This window comes from Panthera tigris, chromosome C2, assembly GCF_018350195.1.
Source record: "Panthera tigris isolate Pti1 chromosome C2, P.tigris_Pti1_mat1.1, whole genome shotgun sequence".
In the NCBI taxonomy this organism is placed as follows: domain Eukaryota; kingdom Metazoa; phylum Chordata; class Mammalia; order Carnivora; family Felidae; genus Panthera; species Panthera tigris.
The window spans coordinates 147,818,422-147,837,205 of NC_056668.1; the positions used below are offsets into that span (position 1 = coordinate 147,818,422).

Below are 18,784 nucleotides of genomic sequence, written 5' to 3' on the forward strand. Positions count from 1 at the left end.
CACCTTCAGAGGTTCTGATGCAGCAGGTCTAAGATAAGGCCCAAAATCTGCCTTTTTAATAAGCACCCCTGCTGATTCTCAAGCATGGGGTCAATCAGTGGACTCTACACTGAGAAGAACTAGTCCAAAACAAGTGATTCAGACTCAAGGAAATGTGCACTTGGGGTTTCTCATGTGGTTTGATGGTCCTATACATGGATGAGAGTCCTGATGCCGAGGTGAGGCCACTTTCCATGCAGCAAATCCTTTGCCAAGTTGTATAAAAGGAAGTTTCTGCAACCCGTTAAGATAAACCCTAGTGTCCACGTCCGCATGTCAGCCTCTAATAAATTCCTTGAGGCCGACGCCACTCCCTTAGTTACCACAGCATCCCAGGACTGTCTCTTAGCCACACGGTCCACAGAGAGTTTATTGCCCATGATGGGGGTAAGCATGAGGAATATTTTTAACTCTGGAATATGACTCTGATGGAAGCTGAAAATTTGACTGTCATAATTTGGGTTTTCCCAGAAGTAGACCTGAGCAAAGGCTTTGACGGCAAGTGGTATACTTGGGAGGTGATCCCAGACAGCACAGGGGATGGAAATAAGGGAGTGAAACAGAGCAAGGAAGGCAGCCACTTGAAAGGTGCATTGTTGGGCATGGTACCACTAAGGGCGAATGGGGCTGAACCCTGGTGGGGACCTATGACAGCCAGCGTAGAACATGGCTTAGGTGAGAGAGCTGGGGATGTGTTCATTGCTTCCCATGAGTGGCTGGTTGAGGGCTGCTCCTGGGGACCATTAATCCCCAGCACTTAAAGCCCACCTCTGATGGCCGAGAAGACTCCTCCCATCACCAGGGAGAACACTCGGGCAAAGAGTCACAGGGGCTAGGAGCTGGAAGTCAGACTGACCCAAAAGGCACCCATGGCATCTGATGAAGCATCTATATTAATATATGAGGGCGTGCCCTGGGAAGGCAAGTTCTTTCCAATTACAGTGCCTATTGCATTGTCCTTAAAAAAAAAAATTTTTTTTAATAATAAAATAAAATAAAATAAAATAAAATAAAATAAAATAAAATAAATAGAGCAAGAAAACGAACAGTTATGGATGGAAGAAAAAGAAACACAGCCATATCATGACACCAGCAGCATTTCTCTAGACGAAGCCTTTAGGCCCATCTGTATCTTCCCAAGGAAAGCAGATTGCTTTGTGAGTTCCAGGGCTTTGGCTGGTGACAAACCCAGCTCCTCACTTCTGAATTTCCCAGCTGTGTGTACAGCACAAGCGAATGCCTTTAGCAGCCTGGCAACTCTTGCGGCAACTAGGGTTGCCAAGAAAGAGCTGCGCTATCACTCCTGCTCTCTGCATCCATGATTTCTCTTTAAAATTAGCATCTTGTTATACAAGGGTCGTCCACGGGGAGCCCAGAATAAGTCTCCCAAAACTTGAGCTTTAGCGGACTTGAGCTTTCAGTGCGATTCTTCCTCCACTTTGACTTCAAAGGAGCCACTGTTCGCAGAGAAGAGAGTGAGTGATAAAACTCAGGAGGCTTAGCGCAAATCTGTGTTAGTGACCCAATCCGAAAACACCTCTCACTTCTACTCCCTCCTCCCATCAGTATCTCGTCCTGAGACAAGTCTTTTTGTTCCAAGAAGAGCTGAATGTGGGAAAAGGCTGAAAATGCAAGTTCTCTTGTCCCCAAGACCTCACCTCCACTAAGGTTTATCCCACTGAGAGTTCACACCATTCTAGGAAGTGATTCCTACATGCCTTGTGTGACAGTTGTGCAAACACAGAATCATGACACCAAAGTGGCTTGCTCTGCCTTGCACAAACCGTGAGCGGGAGACCCAGGACTTACAAAGTTCCCAGGGTCGGAGAGGAAAGATCACAGTACTCGCCATAAGAAAGAGGATGTGTTTCTTGAACGTTTCTCCAGGCAAAATATTTGTACCCATTGGTGCACACTTCCCCCCAAAGAATAAGAACAAAATGGGAAGGCCTGCATGTTTTCACAGTTCAGGAATGTAACGGGATCTTTCCTCAGGTTTGCACTTAGGGGCTGCAGGAGACACTGTTGATGCTTCACCCATGTCCCCTCAGCCCACCTGTACTCGTCGGCAGCTGCTGGGGACGGTTCCTGTACAGGCCGGTGGCTATCCACATCGAGTTCCTGCATCTCTATTCTCTGCCCTACCCCCAACCCATCACAGAACCCTCAAGCAATAGGACATAGGAGTCATGGATTAATGCTTCAGTGGTACGATGGTGAGAGGTGTTTCCTATACGGCTGTTCAGAAGGGCCCCAGCTAGACCGAGCCCCAGTTTCCTTCATCCATAACCTCTTTATTAAGCCACATTTACTTGACTTTTCTCTCTTCCCAGACTCATTTTCCAGCCTTCTCAGTTCAGCAGTCTAGGATGCTCTCCAAAACACACTACCTGCATCCAGGTCTTTGTCTCGGGGTCTGTGTTGGGGGGTGGGGAACCCAAATGAAGGCAGACCCAAAATATAAGCCAACGTTCTTGCTCAAAGATTGAATCTCTTTCAGCTCCAGAAACTTACATAAGAAACACAATCTGGCAGATAGGATCACATTCTCACTCCTTTTCAAGTCTTAGGCAGCCCTGGGCCCAGCACCCCAAAACTCCCCGCGCAGCTGGAGGCCCGTCTGTTGCCAGCCATCTCTGGGGAAGTTACAGAAGCTGATAAACAAACTCTTTCCTTCACTCATCATCCTGGGTGCTAGGAAAATATATGCACAGATCCCTCATTTCTAGGCTGCCAATTTTTAACATTTTATTGCACTTGCTGCAGGTTTGTGCTATTCCTTAAGGAATGAAAATCTAAATAGAACTTTTTACATTTATGGTACAAACTCTCGCAGTTCAAATACCGCCGCTTTTTAGCATGAAATGATTTTTTCTTTGGGCTACTTTCCCGTCAACATGCCTTTTGGACGTTGTTCAATATTATCCCTGCACAAAGCAGCCCAAACTTGCTTTTCCCAAAACCCCAAATATCTGCCCACCTCCGTACTGGCATGTGGGACCTCCCTGTCCATCCTCGGATCTCAGGCTTGTCCACAGAAGTGAGTGCAGGTTGGATGGTGTGGTCAAGCCCATTAGTCAGTAGCAAGGTGAGGAAGAAGGGATGTGTACTTACGTTCTCTCTGCACTACATCCTGACGCCCTGCCCTCCACACACCTACACACTCCACCCCATCTTTCCAGGGTCCCTGCCTTCAGTCCCTGCTCCCAACTTTTGCCCTCTTACTTTCCCCTGATTGAATGAAGATAGCAAAAACCATCATGCTTAGGCTTTAAACGTCCAAGTTCTTAAGTCCTGAATCCCAACCCCATCTGACTCAACACCCACTTTGGACAAAAGATACTACTCCCTTTGCTGGGAGTTACATTTTTAACTCTTACAATACACTTAAACACATAATATTTTAAAAATCAATATAATGCCCCAAATATAACATACTATAGAGAGAAAGTACATTACATAATATAACAGCAAGTTAGAATAAAATGGTATGTATCTCAATATGCAAATGGTCAGGCACAGCTAACTAGAAGAGGAAATTGTCAGATGTTTGCACCTACTTAGAATGAGTAAGTTTGGTCTTAAGACAAGTAACACATTTTGCAACTGAATTTTGTAGCCATTTTTCTCTGCATTGATGATTTGAACCAAAGGTTTAAGGATATAAGGATTTTTCTAAGGCAGCTAGATTCATGGGCCAGTACAGGTATGTAGAGGGAGCTCCAATACCACAAGCAACCTTGGGACTTGGTGATACAATTTTTCAAAATGTGGGCTCACATCATCATCATGGGCTTTATTCACCTACTTGAGTGTCTAGTGGGTCAGTCAACATTATGTGCTTGTCTATCCAGGGGCTTGCCAGACACCTAGACATCCTGGCCCCCATTCCCCCCAGTACCAATAGACACCCCCATTACTGTACTCAACCCCCCCAAAAAAGTCCCCATACATTTCCCAAACATCATCTAGAGGGCAGTACCAGCCATACTGAGAAGCGTTGCCTACACTTTGCCTCCTACACATGCTGGAATTCAAACAGACCTGTCACTCAAAGATTGAACCCAGTCATTCAGTGAGGTCCGCTCTCCACCAACTCAGAGCTAATGCTCTCAAGTGGTGGGTGTGGCTGAGGAGCTGGCCAAGTAGCTGGAGCTGAAGAATTAATAAGCAAGAAAAGATAAATATGCTGTCCTTGACAGTTGGGAACAATTGCCATGCAGGGGAACTTGGCAATATTTATGAAATGTTAAGTGTACAAACCCTTTAATTCTGCAGTTCTACTTCTACGAATTCATGCCGTAGGTAACCTTGTGCATGTGCAGAATGATGTATGTTCAAGGAGCTTCTGTTATAATTGGAAAATACTGGAAACTATTTAAATTCTTAACAATAGGGCCCTGGCTCAATGAATTAAAGCACATCCATGTAAAGGGCTATTCTGTAGATATTGAGGTAGAATTATGCCAACAGTCCAAAGTGACCTCAAGATATATTTTAAGTGAGGGGCGCCTGGGTGGCTCAGTCGGTTAAGTGTCCAACTTCGGCTCAGGTCATGATCTCGCGGTCCCTGAGTTCGAGCCCCACGTCGGGCTCTGTGCTGACAGCTCAGAGCCTGGAGCCTGTTTCAGATTCTGTGTCTCCCTCTTTCTCTGACCCTCCCCTGTTCATGCTCTCTCTCTCTCTCTCTGTCTCAAAAATAAATAAATGTTAAAAAAAAAAAAGATATATTTTAAGTGAAAAAGGTGAAGTAGAGAACATTATGTACTATGTGCTTATATTGGGATTGTGTGTGTGTGTGTGTGTGTGTGTGTGTGTGTGACACTTATTTGATGCACTTGTATATGCGTGGACTCCCTTTGGAAGAATTTACTATAAACTAGAATCACTCTTTGCCTCTACGGATGGTATAAGGATGGGGTGAGGGTAAGACTTCATTTTCATTCATTTCATTTCAGTTTGTTTCGTTTTGTTTTGTTTCATTTCATTCATTTCATTTCATTCATTATTTTCTACCTTTTCAGTTGTGAATGATGTGCATTCAATACCTATTCAAACCTTCTAATTTTATTTTTATATATTTATTTTTAAATGTTTATTTCAAGAGAGAACGAGAGCACACATGGACACAAGCAGGGAGGGGGAAGAGAGAGCGAGAGAGAGAGAAAGGGGGTGCTCTGGTGAGGGAGGGGCAGAGAGAGAGAGAGGGAGAGAGAGAATCCTGAGCAGGCTACATGCTGTCAGTGCAAAGCCCGACATGGGGCTCAATCCCATGAACCATGAGATTGTGATCTGGGCTGGAATCAAGAGTTGGATGCTTAACTGACTGAGCCACCCAGGTACCCCTAAATTTATTTTTCAAAACTAAGAGCTCTCCCCAGGAGGGTTGCCCTGGGACAGCTGTGACCCCAGGCATTAATTCAAAGAAGGAAAAATGGCCTGCACTGGGCACCAAGTGGGCTGATAAGGCGGGACGTGTCCCTGCTGGGAGCTGAGACCACTGAGGGACACACTGTGTCCTCTGCCGTAAGGGGCCCCAGCTCCAGAGGGAAGCTGGATTGGCAGGATCATAGAACTTGAGTCTGCTTATTAACTTTTCCCAGGTATAACCATAGAGGCTTCTTTTAAAACCTTCTACAAAGGGAACTGAGCCCAGCGACAGGTCTGAGGACAGTGGCAGCCTGTTTCCCCAGCAAGTACTGTTCCTCTTGTCTTTCCAGTATGAAAAGTAAAGACTTATTCTGCGTGGAGATCAGTGACTGAGAGCTGAACGCTTCTCATACTTGTTACCCATTCATGAGGCAACCTCCCATTTCAGGTGGCTCTTACATCCCTGGCGAAAGAAATGGTGCTGAAGACAATTCCTGTGACCGTTTGGGAGTCAGTGACCCAGCCGAGAGCCAGCAAATGGCTTTTCACTCACCACCAAGCACCTCATACAACCAGTCTACTAAACTATAAGAGTTGTTTGCACCGTAAATGTTTATTGATCACTTAGCATGCGTCCAGCACATAAGTCACAGTTCCTGTCCCCTGGCATATGGGTCAGTGAGCTAGTCATATAGACGAAGAGGTCAGTCAACAGACTTATTGAGCAACTGCTATGTACCAAGCACGGTTGTAGGAAATTAAGATAAAATATGGTAAGCTCTAACACTGAATGTTAGCAAAGTGCTAGAGGAATAAATCTGCAGTGTCACATAACCCCTCAGTCCTGACCTTGAGAGTGCCTGCAGGCCCAGCTTCCCATCGCCAGCAGCTGTAACTGTCCCTGTACGGGCTTCCCGTGGGAGCTAGAAACCCCTTTGACCCACACACACAGTGGGCCAGAAGCACTAGGGAATTAATTACCGCCCTTCCTCCGGGAACCAGCCTCAACCAGTGACTGCATGGAGTTGATGTATAAACACCCAGCTCCCTCACCCACTCAGGTAAGATAACTCTGAAGTACGAGTTCTGCACTCACCCGAGGGGTCCCCAGTGGGATTAACTACCACCCAAAAGTGTCCCTTGACGCTTATCATTGTGATGGTGCTTACTCACAGGCTGTTTTACTCACCTGTTGGTGTCTGGGTCTGTCTTACCTGACAGGACCTTCCTCCCCAGATTTGAGGGATTCCACTGATGTTACAGAAACGCCAGTGAAAGAGGAAGATATTTTCCACATGCAGCTATGGTGCAGCCTGCTATGGGCTTAATGCGTTTTCCCAAAATCCGTATGCGGACGCCCTAACCCCCAGTGTGATGGTATTAGGAGGTCAGACCTTTGAAGATAATTAGGTTTAGATGAGGTCATGAGGGCGAGGTCCTCATGATGGAATTAGTGCCCTAACAAGAACAAAACCATAGAGCTTGCTGTCTCTGTACCACGTGAGGACACAGCAGGAAGAGAGCCCAAGAAAAGAGCTCCGACCAGGCCCCCGGCCATGAGGGCCCCCTGATCTGGGTCCTCTCGGCCTCCAGGCTGTGAGAAATAAATGCGTACTATTTAAGCCACCCAGTCTACGGTGTTTTGTTATAGCAGCTCAGCTAGTCCCCTCGGCTCCCTGGTAGTTATTCCCACCTCAGCCATCAGCTTCTCTCTTCTCTATGGAGAACTTTCTCTGGCCCTGCAGGAGCAGGGAGGCCTATTCAGAAGTGAAGGGGGAGCTGACACCCTGGAGAAGCCTTCAACCAACGGGCCACAGGAGCTGGTGAGTAAATGCCCCAGACTCTCCTAGCCTCAGGTAGTCACCTTCCAAGAGATATCTCATAGAGCCCCCAGTGGGACTGCTCCACACCAGGAACCCACTCATCAGCATGCACCAGACTGTTTTCTCTCTCTCTTCCCTGCTCCCTCGAGCTCCCAGATAAACCCCCTGTGCCCAGGTGCTTGCCTCAGCCCTGCTATTGTAGCACTCAAACTAAGACAAGACGTTCTAGGGAACTCATCATTCGGGAGAGGAAGCACTCTTCACAATGACCACAGCTACTTCCTTCTTTTCAGTCAAACTGTTCCAGGTCATAGCAGATGACACTGGCTCCGTGGGCCTTTGAGAAGTTCCAGGACAAATAATGGCATTTCTAATACATGTTCGAGGGGAAACACTCAAGACCCAAAATAGAAGCCTTCAAACCAACACATCAGGAATCAGAGCAAAGAGTCTCCTGACTTCTTTCAAACGGGGGTTACTTGTAACAAGTTTAAATTCTGTGGATAATAAATTAGGAGGCTCTAGTATGTCCCTGTAAATGCCACTGAGTTTTCTACAAGTGCAAAATGGACATATGTCTTTGAGATCCTTCCCGTGGCTAAAAATCCTACATTGAAGTGATTGCATCTGTTGCAAGGACCACCCGCTGGAGACACCTCCTTAACTCTAAACAGGACTTCACTTAACTGCTTTTCAGCACAATCAGATGGAAATTTCGAGATTCTAAAACCAGTTAAAGTCTCACCACTGCTCTGTCTCAAATGCTACATCTGGATACGGCTTCCATGCTCTCAGCCCCCTGCACGAGGGGAAGGACCCTCCACATTCTGGACCCCAGCTGGTGAGTCTTGCTCAGTGGTAACGGGGTGAGGGTTGGGCAGGTGGGGGACAGAGAGGGCACTGCTCAGGGCTCATTCTCAACGTGCTCCTGGACTGCCCATGCACAAGCAGTGAGTTCAATCTTCTATTAATTAGACTCATTACCTACCTCACCCTCATATCCCAAACCTGCTCTCATACCTGAATTCCTTGTCTTGGGTAATTCTCCACACCCTCCTCCCCTGGCTCACGACATGGAGCCTCGAGGTCAGCCTCAGTCACCCAGTTTCACTGCCTCCACAGGCTTCTCGAACACCAAGAGGTTAATAGTGGCTGTTCCGGGGTGATGGAATTTTTCCTTTTTTCCCTACTTTTACTTATTTTCTGAATTATCTCTGATGAACACATTACTTTCATAATGTTTAGTATGTTTCATAATAATTAATAGTTTCATAATGGGTTATATCCTAAATATAAATCTATCTTGATCCCTCCTGGCCTTCCTAACAGATCCTGACTTACGGTCTCCCCTCTCACTTGGAACACCTTTCACATCACAACCAGACTCTTCTTTCTGAACCCGGAGCCTCATTCCTTCCCTCCCCCTCATCAAAACATTTCTCTGGGATGGTGCCCGACCTCCTCCACCCAGAGGGTCCCCCAAATACATCAGAATCACCAGGGGGTGTATGTACGTTTACTTGTTTTTTTCTGCTCCCCCATTATACTGTCATCATTGTTCATACTGAATCCCCAATGCCTGGCACAAAGCAAGGGTTCAATAAATATTAATTATTAATGAAATGCATGGAAGGAAGGAAGTTAAGTAACCGGCTTACCATAGGGAAATTCTACAGCAGTGGTTCTCAATGTATGCTTGGGGGCCACCAGGAGGCGCATCATGGGGAACTTGCTAGAAATGCAGACTCTTGGGCCTCACCTCAGAATCAGAAGCTCTAGCGACAATTGAACAAGCCCGTTATGTGATTTTTAAAAAAATTTTTTTAAAACATTTATTCATTTTTAATGAGAGAGACAGAGCATGGGTGGGGGAGGGGCAGAGAGAGAGGGAGACACAGAATCTGAAGCAGGTTCCAGGCTCTGAGCTGTCAGCACAGAGCCCGACCTGGGGGGGCTCCAACTCAGGAACCGCGAGATCGTGACCTGAGCTGAAGTCTGGCGCTTAGCCGACCGAGCCACCCAGGCGCCCCTCCATGATTCTGTTTGATAACAAGTTTATGTTCCCAGAAATGTCTTGGCCACGGTCAGGAATAAAACTAGTCTCTCCAACTGAACTACACAACCTTCGCAGCAGACTCGTGGGAAAACATTTTATCTGCTGCCTTTTCAGAAACGTTTCCTTTAGGTTGCAGAAATACTGCAGCGTCTAGAGTTTAGAAAGGGGGAGGGGTGCAACCAGAAGTGTCTCCCCCGCCCCCCACCCCTGCCGCCTCGCAGCGCTCCCCGTGGTCCCGCCATCTCCGGAGCCCCACAGCTGAGCCCCGCAGATGCCAGTTTTGAAAGAATCACTTCCAAATCCTCTGGAGGGAAAGGAGAAGAGGAATGGAGGGTCCCGGGACGGGACGAGGGGTAGACGCGACCCCCCGGGTCTCAGGCTGGGAGGCCTCGGTGGCGAGGCGGTTGGCGGTGCCTTTCGCGGGGACGCGGCGAACTCGAGCACCAACGCAAATGGCTTCAGGTCGGCGACGGGCTTGGGCACCACGGCGCCCTGGCGCCGGTCGCCTGGCACACGAGCCAGGGGCGCGATCGCGCAGGGAAGGACGCGGGGCGGCCTCGGTGCCTCGTTGCCCCCTGCGGGCGTCGAGTGACCCCTGCTCGTCCAAGCCGAGCAGCCCCCGCTGGCGCGGAGACCGGGCCCGGGCGTGGGCGCTCGGCGACTCCGGGAAGGTGGGAGCGGCGGATGCCGTTGCCGGAGGGGAACGCGGAGCGGGGGCTCTCTGGGACGCTCGCTGGCGCCACTTGCCGGCGACCGGGAGCCGCGCGCGCCGCGAGCAGGAGCTAATTCAGCCCCGGAGGAAAACACAGCCCTTTCCCAAACTCTGAGCAAAGCCGTGTGGTGTCATCCCCACTTTACAGCCGCGTGAACAGAGGTTGGGAGTCCAGGAGCCAGCTCCGGCCGGAACCCTTTTCACTGGCCGGGGAACACAAGCCCTAGGAATCCTGGAGAACCTCCAGGGCTTTTCCTAGGACCGCGAAGAAGACAGTGAAGACCCCTCCCTCCCCCTGGAAGCCCACTCACTGATCCAAACATCCAGAGCGCAGCCAGGGAGGTTCCGAGGGGAGCCAACACCCCTCCAGCTCAGAATTACACTTCTGACCCCCAGCCCTGTCTAGTCACCCCACCCCACCCCGCCCGCCGCGTCCCCGGTTCCCTGGCCGGCCCCTGCGGTCCCCAAAGCAGACTAAACTCTCCAGCAGCTTTTCCATCCTGGAGGAGATTCCCCACACCTAGGCTTCCCACCCTAGAATGAGAAAGGGAGAGGGAGCGGGACAGATCTGGGAGAGGAAGCTCCCCCCCCCCCCGCCCCCACCGACAGAGAGGGGGGCGGGACACCCGACACCAACTCCACAGAGCCATCGCCCCCTCTCTCCCAGGAGCCACTTCAATCGTTCGTCGCCCCAGTGGCCGCCCCGGAGCACGTGTTGCTGCCCGTCTGCGTCAAGGCTGGCTAAATAGATGACTGGCTAACAGCGCCGGGAGGGGCTATTTAAGCAGCAGCCTCCTGCCGGCCCACCCTGAACTTGGCTGGGCTCCCCGCCGCTCCGGTGGAAACGCGAAGCCAGCTGCGTCCTACTCTGAAGGTAGGTTCCGCACTCTCCCGCGGGGGATCCAAGTGTTCAGTTGGCTGAAGAATACTGTCTTCAGTTTGGTACGCTTTCCATTTTTCTGCTTCCTGTGCCTTCTTTCCGACAGCTCGAAAGACCTTGCTCGAGGTCGGAGACAACAAGGAGGTCTGGGTGGGTACAGCTGACAGAGAGACTTCCAAGCGCCTGCTTTGTTCTCAGCAGCACGCAATGCCGGGATATCTATTTGCTGGGATTAGCATGCAAAGTGGGGTTTGCTAGATGTTGCACAGAAGTGCCAGGTACTTTGCAATCTCTTCAAATAAACTACCAAGAGGTTTTAAGATTTAAACTCATTTTCTAAACGTTGCAGAAAAAGTCAGGGCTTTGGGGATCGAAACGTGCGAGTGTTACCTGCTCGTGGATCCAAGATGCAGCGGAGTTTTGCCAACGACTGAAGACGGAGCGCATATTTCTGATTTTGAAAAGCCATTCTTGTGGTTTGCGTGGTGGTTTACTGCCAATTCCCATCTACACCTTAAAGAAACTTTATAAATATGGCTTTTATTTATTGTTCCCACATTTTATTATTTTTTTAATTTCTTAACGTTTATTTATTTTTGAGACAGGGAGAGACAGCATGAATGGGGGAGGGTCAGAGAGAGAGGGAGACACAGAATCTGAAACAGGCTCCGGGCTCTGAGCGGTCAGCACAGAGCCCGACGCGGGGCTCGAACTCACGGACCACGAGATCATGACCTGAGCCGAAGTCGGATGCTTCACCGACTGAGCCACCTAGGCGCCCCTACTGTTCCCATATTTTAAACTGCGCTACTCATTTTTCGCCGTTTATGAAAGCTTTTTAGCTGTCAAGGATCTCATTTCTCCCACGGAGTCTTCTCTCCGGCTAATTTTCCCATCTTTAATTAATCTCTTGCTTTTCCAGTTAGAAGACAGACGCTTTAAGAACACTTTCTGGCACTAAAGGGAAACAGAAGATTTTCCTTCTGCTAACCAGGGCAGAAGACAGGGTCTCCGTCCCATACCGGGGCACCGGGTGTGGTTCCCCCAAAAGACAAAAGGAGCGCGCTTGGAGCTCCCGTCGGCGCTTGGCGGCGCTTGGCGAGCCCCCGTGCCCTAGAGCTTGCGCGAGTGTGGCGGGTCTGGAGCCCCGCGCGTTTGGACTGAGCCCCCTTTTCCATAGCCCAGGTGCCCCGACCCTCCGCGAGAGGCCGCGACGCCCCACCTTTTCGTTCACGTCCCCTCCTCTTCGCTCTCCGCAGCCATGAACGGAGGCGTGTGCCTGTGCGTGCTGATGGCTGTACTGGCGGCGGGCGCCCTGGCGCAGCCGGTACCCGCGGCGGACCCTGCGGGCCCAGGGGCGCAGCAGGAGGAGGAAGCGCTCCGGCGGCAGCTGAGGGCCGTGCAGAAGGTGGACGGCGAGCCCCGAGCGCACCTGGGCGCGCTGCTGGCCAGATACATCCAGCAGGCCCGGAAAGGTACGGATGCTCATTCATCTGTGGGGTCCTTATCCCTCACTTCCGCCCCCGCGCGGGGCTCCCAATCCCGACCTTCTTCCCTAGCGTCGGGCGGATGGAGGTGCGTGACCTCTCCAAACCGAACACAGGCCGCGCGTTAGGCTGAAAGGGTTTTCACTTTCTTTTCCCAATTGTACTGCACCGGGCGGTGTGGTTTTCTGGACGTCCTTTGTAGCAAACCGAGAGCTAGTGTGGAAGATTACATTTATTGGGGAAAACCGTTTTTAAAAGCTTTCTTGAAACTGACGTTTGGTACGTGTTGCTGTTTAAGCTCAACACCACATTATGAAGACGTTAAAAGGTAATTGCAGAGCAAATTACGGACTCAAAAAAGGTTTTCAGTTCTACTACATACCCTCTACTGAAAATGCAGAGGAATCTGAAGCCACTCTGACGCTGACACTTGAAAGCCCCCCGGCAGGAAAGAATCAATGCTGAGAAAACGTTTGAGTTCTGACTGCAACCGTTGAAAAAGAAGTGACAACGTGTCAGGTTTCCCAGAAGAACGTAACAGGAGGAAAGAGTCAGGAGCAGTTTTGAGTTCCCCTCGTCAGTGATTTCAAATGATCACCCAATAGACCCGTTTGTTTTTATTTTGCTGTTGGAGAAATGGTCCCAGTTGCAGCAGGAGCCCTCAAGCCACAGATTTCTCAGCATCAAAGTCTTTCTCCAGGAATAAGGTGACTGGGGGGCTCACTAGCTGAGTGCCATGCTATCAACCCTGCCCCTCTCCTGGGCCTGTCTCATCTATAAAGCAGGGATGAGGCTACAGTTCCCCTAGGTCCCTTCTAGCTCTTTGTGTGATTCAGAGGGAGGCTCATTCGTCCGTATGCTCCTTAGGAATCATGATGGGGACTGGGGCATTTTTTTTTCTACCAACTTGTTCCACAGTGACACTTATGGTCGACACAGGCTGTGACGCAGTAGGCTAAACTGGACCAACACGGCTGGACAATAAACCACAAAAAATGCTGCTGGGAGGGGGAGGGAGGGGGTCCTTTCCCATGAGGCTCCCTTACCCTCTCATGTGCCGGGACCTGGATTTGAAGCTTAGCTCGTGGCTTGACTAGACAAGGAGGAAATGATGGGCTCAGCTTTCCAGAGTCTCTGATGGTTTCATATGAAGGTAAGATTGGGACTTTTTGACCAGGGGAGTTCAGAAGGAAAACAAAAGAAAACAAAACAAAACAGAAGATGATGTGTTACATTTTGTCCTCTCTTTGAGAAATTGTCCCAGCTACCGTCTTCTGTTTTGCTCTCCAGCTAATTGAATCGAGAGATGTGGAAATACGAGTCAGATGGCAGAGGAAGTCTGAAAACTTTTTGAGTTCTTGCTGATTGTCTGCATCAAGATAAGTTAATGTCTGTCCTTGGAGGTAGGCTGAACTTCAGCCAGACCAGTCTGAAATAGCGTAGGTTTTTCGTTGAGCCATAATCTGGAGCCACCTCCCCACCTTAGGGAAAAAACCACCAGAAACAGGTCCGGGAAGGAAGCCAGTTACCACACCATTTCCCCAGAACTGACATTGACAGCGGCTTTATGCTACAAATAGCTGGAAGCTTCTTCCCGGCACCTCTTCTCAGCCACCTTCTCCCTTGGCCTTCAGCCTGTGGCACCAACCACACCTACGTGGGAATGGCAGCCTCTGCCTCCCCTGGCTGCTGACACCCACCACGAGCACTGGCTAGGAAACAATCAGACTCGTCTGTTTGACGAATATGAACCAGGGATAAATATTTACACCTCGACAGTTTCTTTGACTATTCTACTATTTTGATTATCGTGCTGGGTATTTACTCAACTGTTGTGCTTAAAGACCCTAAACGGGATAATGCACTCTTTGAGGAGTGCTCAAGAGGTGGTCATTAGGGATTGTCTGCAAAGCTTTCAGTGACTGAGGAGAAGCAATTCTATTGAGGGAGCACGGGGACATATGGCATACACCTGCCCCGTGCCCAGCAAAGCTCTCATGCTACAGCTGTAACACCTGTACGGTTAGCCCCCAGCAGCCCCGTGCAGTAAGCTCGCTTATTCTTCGTCACTGTGGGAGCCAGGACTCTAAGAATGCATAAGCCACATGACTCCGCACATCTAGGCCGACTCTGCACGTCTGAGAGTCCGTCCAGGCCCTGCCCTCCCCAGAAGGTCCAGAAGCCATTCAGCTTCCCATTCGGGGTTTTCAAGTTTAAAGGAGCCAGGTCCTTCACTTCCGTTCCATAAACCAGTTGTAAGTCCCTACTCTCGTCTGCACTGGGGAAGTGAGCGAGGACCCCGGGAGATGCACACGCTGTGAGCGCAGAGCTGTGTGTGGAATGGGGAAATTGAGGTGTGTAAGGAGCACAGCCACCAGGGCTTAACGTGGTGCCCCCACCAAGAACCCAGGCTGCTTGTGCCCGTGGAAGCTGCCACTTCGCCTCATTAACTGGAACTTGGGGCCGTGCCAGCCTTTGGTGGGGGTGTTCGTCCGCGGCAGGTGGGAAGATGGGCCGTATTTCCATGACTGTGTACAGATAACTGGACTGCAGGGTTTTTTTGTTTTTATTTTTTTAGTGTGAGGACTAATCTTTTACCTGGAAGATGTTGAGCAATTCGATAGCTGGGGCTCTCTTCCTTGTGCATAGGCTGGAGATATCTGCAAGGGGCTGGAATGTGCAGGATTGACTCTCGGATTCCAAGGCCGGGAAGGGATTGAGGTGGGGTGGGGGGCGGAAAAGAATGGGTGGGGACATGGCTCTGTATAATTGTTTCTGGTTTTTAATTTAGCTGGCTTTACTTGGTTATCCAATGAGACAGAGGAACTGCTTCTGCAAGGTCATGTGTCACTAAATAAGCCACGGTCTGTCTGACTCTTTGCAGCCTGAGGGCGGGAGTTGGCAGGGGCAGCCTCATACAGAAGGGCTGAATGCCAGCGTCACAAGCAGTGGGGACGCAGTGCACTGATCCAATAGGAAGTATGGGGTGGTCTTCCATCACTGTGCTCTTAAAGTCCCCTGGGCTTGGCCCTTCGAGGTCCCTGAGGGACTTACTTGCCTCTTGGCTTGCACAGAAGAAGGCCTTCTACCGATTTCATACCCGGGAGGCCTCTGTCTGTGACCCTTGGCCTAGGACTATGTCATGTCTCCCAAGAAACTGCTCCTTCGTGTCCCTTCTCCCTCAGTGTGAATTATACATGAGAGTCATCCTGTTCCCGAGGACTTAACTCCAGTTCCAAAAGGCCCATTTCTCATTCAGTTATTGCATTTGGATCAAAAGGGCTGAATTAAATAACTTCCTTATTGCCTTTCTGCCCACTCTTCTGTCAGTTACTGACGTAAGATTTTATAATCTGACAGTGTGCCTTTCTCTCAATATCATTTTTTTAAAAAGAAGGTAGCTTTAAAATTAATTTTTAAATGGTATTTGTCTAGTGGTAGGACTTGACTCCATTTTTTTTTTTAACCATTCTAACATCAAAATACTGTAATTGTGTTACCTTAACAAGAGTCAAGTATGCTCAGGATATGAAGGAGTGAACTTCAGGAATGGGTTAAGTACCAAGAAAATCCTTGCTTGACGTCTGCTGAGGGCCAGCTACGTAAGAGAAAACACGCTTCAGGGGTAGAAAGACCAGGCAGGTCCCAGCTGTGAAAGGCCACGGTCAGTGAATCCGCTTAAATCCTTACAGATTAGAAACCACAACCATAGCCAGCAAATATTACCCTCCCTGCTTACACAGACCTGGGTCCTTGTCTTCTCTGAGATTTTGGGCCAGCAGCCCCACTGCTTGGTAACTCTTTGATACCTTTAAGAAAGTGCACGTTGCAAATTGTCTGGCTTTTCCCATTGCGCTCCTCTCAGATTGAATTGGTGCTGCTCCTAGATATAATGGCCCTGCTTCCTCTTCCCCTGCCCTTCGTAGCTCCTTCTGGCCGAATGTCCGTCATTAAGAACCTGCAGAGCCTGGACCCCAGCCACAGGATAAGCGACCGGGACTACATGGGCTGGATGGATTTTGGCCGGCGCAGTGCTGAGGAGTACGAGTACCCGTCCTAAGGGCCCCCACCTTTGTCAGCAGCCAGGAAGCAACCTCCTGGCTCAGAGGAGGCAGAATACGAAAACAATGACACTCACGACCCATTGTCTCTGAAGTTTGACGTTTTGAGTATTTATTAAGTTTTCAATGTGAAAACTATGTCCGTGATCTTGTTCACTACCACCTCACCCCTCACCGGAATTGTATGAGCGGAAGACAAACCGTTTTCCTCGTCTGTGACGCCTGGTCCTAAAGTGTTGCTATGCTATTAAAATGATTTCATCCTGCCCCCTAGTTCCCTGTGTCTGTTGAGTGCAAAGGACTCCATTTAATCCTCGGAACCTTCAAGGAGGGCCGCCCGCTACACGGTGCCTGAGGACAAATCCCTACGGTAGATGGTCCCAGAGAGGGCTTGGGAAATGAGGGCGGGCACGGGGCGGACTCCCCCGCTGCAGGCAAAACGGCCGGTGGAAGGGCCTCCTGGGTCAGCTCCATGGCCCAGCCCTGGCCACCCTGGGCCTGGGGCTCCAGCTGGGCTCCACTGCAAGAAGAGAACGTGTCGTGCTTGTGGTGAACACTCATTCGCCTGGGTAAAGACCAGAGAGGCAGCTCGGGATCCGTCCCAAGGTGGAGCCTCACCGTCTTCCCGTCCCCTCAGGAGGCATCTACCCCATCCCACGCCAGGGTTTCTTTAGGTTCTCTTGGCCTTTAACCAAATTACGGAGCAATGCTGTCCGTGCTTCCACATACCTTTGACCCCTCCACGGCCCTGTGGCACAGAGGCTATTGTCCTTCTTTTAGAGACGAGGAAACCGCTCTGAGAGGTGGAAGGGACGGGCCCACGGTTCCCCAGCTAGTGAGATTCACAGACGATCACTCCTAGGGAGTGTGACCCCCAGCACCCCAGCCCTTCCAGACTCTGGAGGGCACATGAATCACCAGGGAAATCTGGTAGCCCGCCCCTTCTGATGCGGCAAGTCTGGCCTCGGGCCTGAGCAAGCTCCCGGGTGGTACCAGTGCTGTGGGTCCCGACCACACTTGGGGCTGCGCGGTCTACAGGGGAGCCTGTGATTACACTCCTTTGGGTCTCCCCGTATCCCAGAGACGTATTTCAGGGCCGGCCGGGTGATCCTGGTAGCCCTCCAGCACAGAAGCTCTCCTTTCTTGGACCCATCCCGCTGGTGGGTCTCTGCAGGGGTCTGTGAGAGAAACTCTTTCAAGAGGACACCCAGAGACAATCTGACACCAGCCACCCACAGTGCAGCCTTTCTGTGCCTCCTGGCCGAGGCCTCCAGAAACCTCGGGTTCCAATCCAGGAAAGGCCCCAGGTGGCCTCATGCAGTAGGACACGCAGCCCCCAAGGGAACAGACGTTGGGAAGAACGTTGGCACATCTATACCTGGTCCTGGAAGGGCCGCACTCAGCCCGGGGTCCTCCCCAGGCCCTCAGTGCCATCTTTCTTGACACCAGAAGGCCACCGGGAAAGTCCTCAGAGGAAGACTGGGTCCTTGCATTCTTTTTTTTCTTTTTTTAGTGTTTGTTTATTATTTTGAGAGAGAGAGGAAGAGAGCTCACGTGGGGGAGGGGCAGAGAGGGGGAGACACGGAATGGGAAGCAGGCTCCAGGATCCGAGCTGTCCGAGCTGTCAGCACAGAGCCCGATGTGGGGCTCGAACCCACGAACCGTGAGATCGTGACCTGAGCCGAAGTCGGACGCTCAACCGACTGAGCCACCCAGATGCCCCTGGTCCTTGCATTCTTTAACTCGAAGTGAAGTCAGAATTCAGTGTAAAACTGAGACTCTGAACGGACAACACATTATATTGTCCCCTTGTGAGCCATTACCTCATTCAGTCCCTACAATTTGGTCTCAAAGACTGCGTCAGATCTCAGGGGTCCCAGCCCTGGCTAAACACCCAGCTTTAGCACAGAGCACACACCTCGCAAAACAAGTTTTTTCTGGGTGTGTGAGAGATCTTGGGTATAGATGGGGATGAGTGTGTGTGTGTGTGTGTGTGTGCACGCGCGTGCGTGTGTGTTGGGGTGGGGGATGGGGAAGGATTTGGAATTGAATATTAAATCAGCAGCAGGGAATGGGTGACAAAGGTCTGATCTGACCTAGTGATTTATAAATCCTCAGGGAAGTAGATGGTCAAATATTTTCAAAGATACAGACATGGGCCATACGAATATAAACGAACACATGTCAAAGATGTCATTTAACTCATTAATAAAGAGACCACTGAGAGGTCGTATCATTTCAAAGAAGAATCTGCAGGACAGACACATGGAGGCATCAAGAATGCTGAAATGAGGGGCGCCTGGGTGGCGCAGTCGGTTAAGCGTCCGACTTCAGCCAGGTCACGATCTCGCGGTCC

The 18,784-nt window shown here is 50.3% G+C and overlaps 1 protein-coding gene across 1 annotated transcript; it reads left to right on the plus strand.

The window, feature by feature from the left end:
* The first annotated feature begins 10,824 nt into the window (after window positions 1-10,824).
* CCK (cholecystokinin) lies at window positions 10,825-16,694 on the plus strand. The gene is made up of 3 exons (XM_042956487.1): window positions 10,825-10,874; window positions 12,140-12,355; window positions 16,294-16,694. Exons 2-3 carry the CDS (start codon window positions 12,142-12,144, stop codon window positions 16,425-16,427), a joined length of 348 nt encoding a protein of 115 aa, XP_042812421.1. The 5' UTR covers window positions 10,825-10,874; window positions 12,140-12,141; the 3' UTR covers window positions 16,428-16,694.
* The last annotated feature ends 2,090 nt before the right edge of the window (window positions 16,695-18,784 follow it).

Bases quoted from the DNA above. Each gene is read 5' to 3' on its own strand.
- CCK (XM_042956487.1), top strand. From the start codon at position 12,142: ATGAACGGAGGCGTGTGCCTGTGCGTGCTGATGGCTGTACTGGCGGCG. The intron at 12,356-16,293 runs GTACGGATGCTC...TGCCCTTCGTAG, and splicing joins CATCCAGCAGGCCCGGAAAG to CTCCTTCTGGCCGAATGTCC.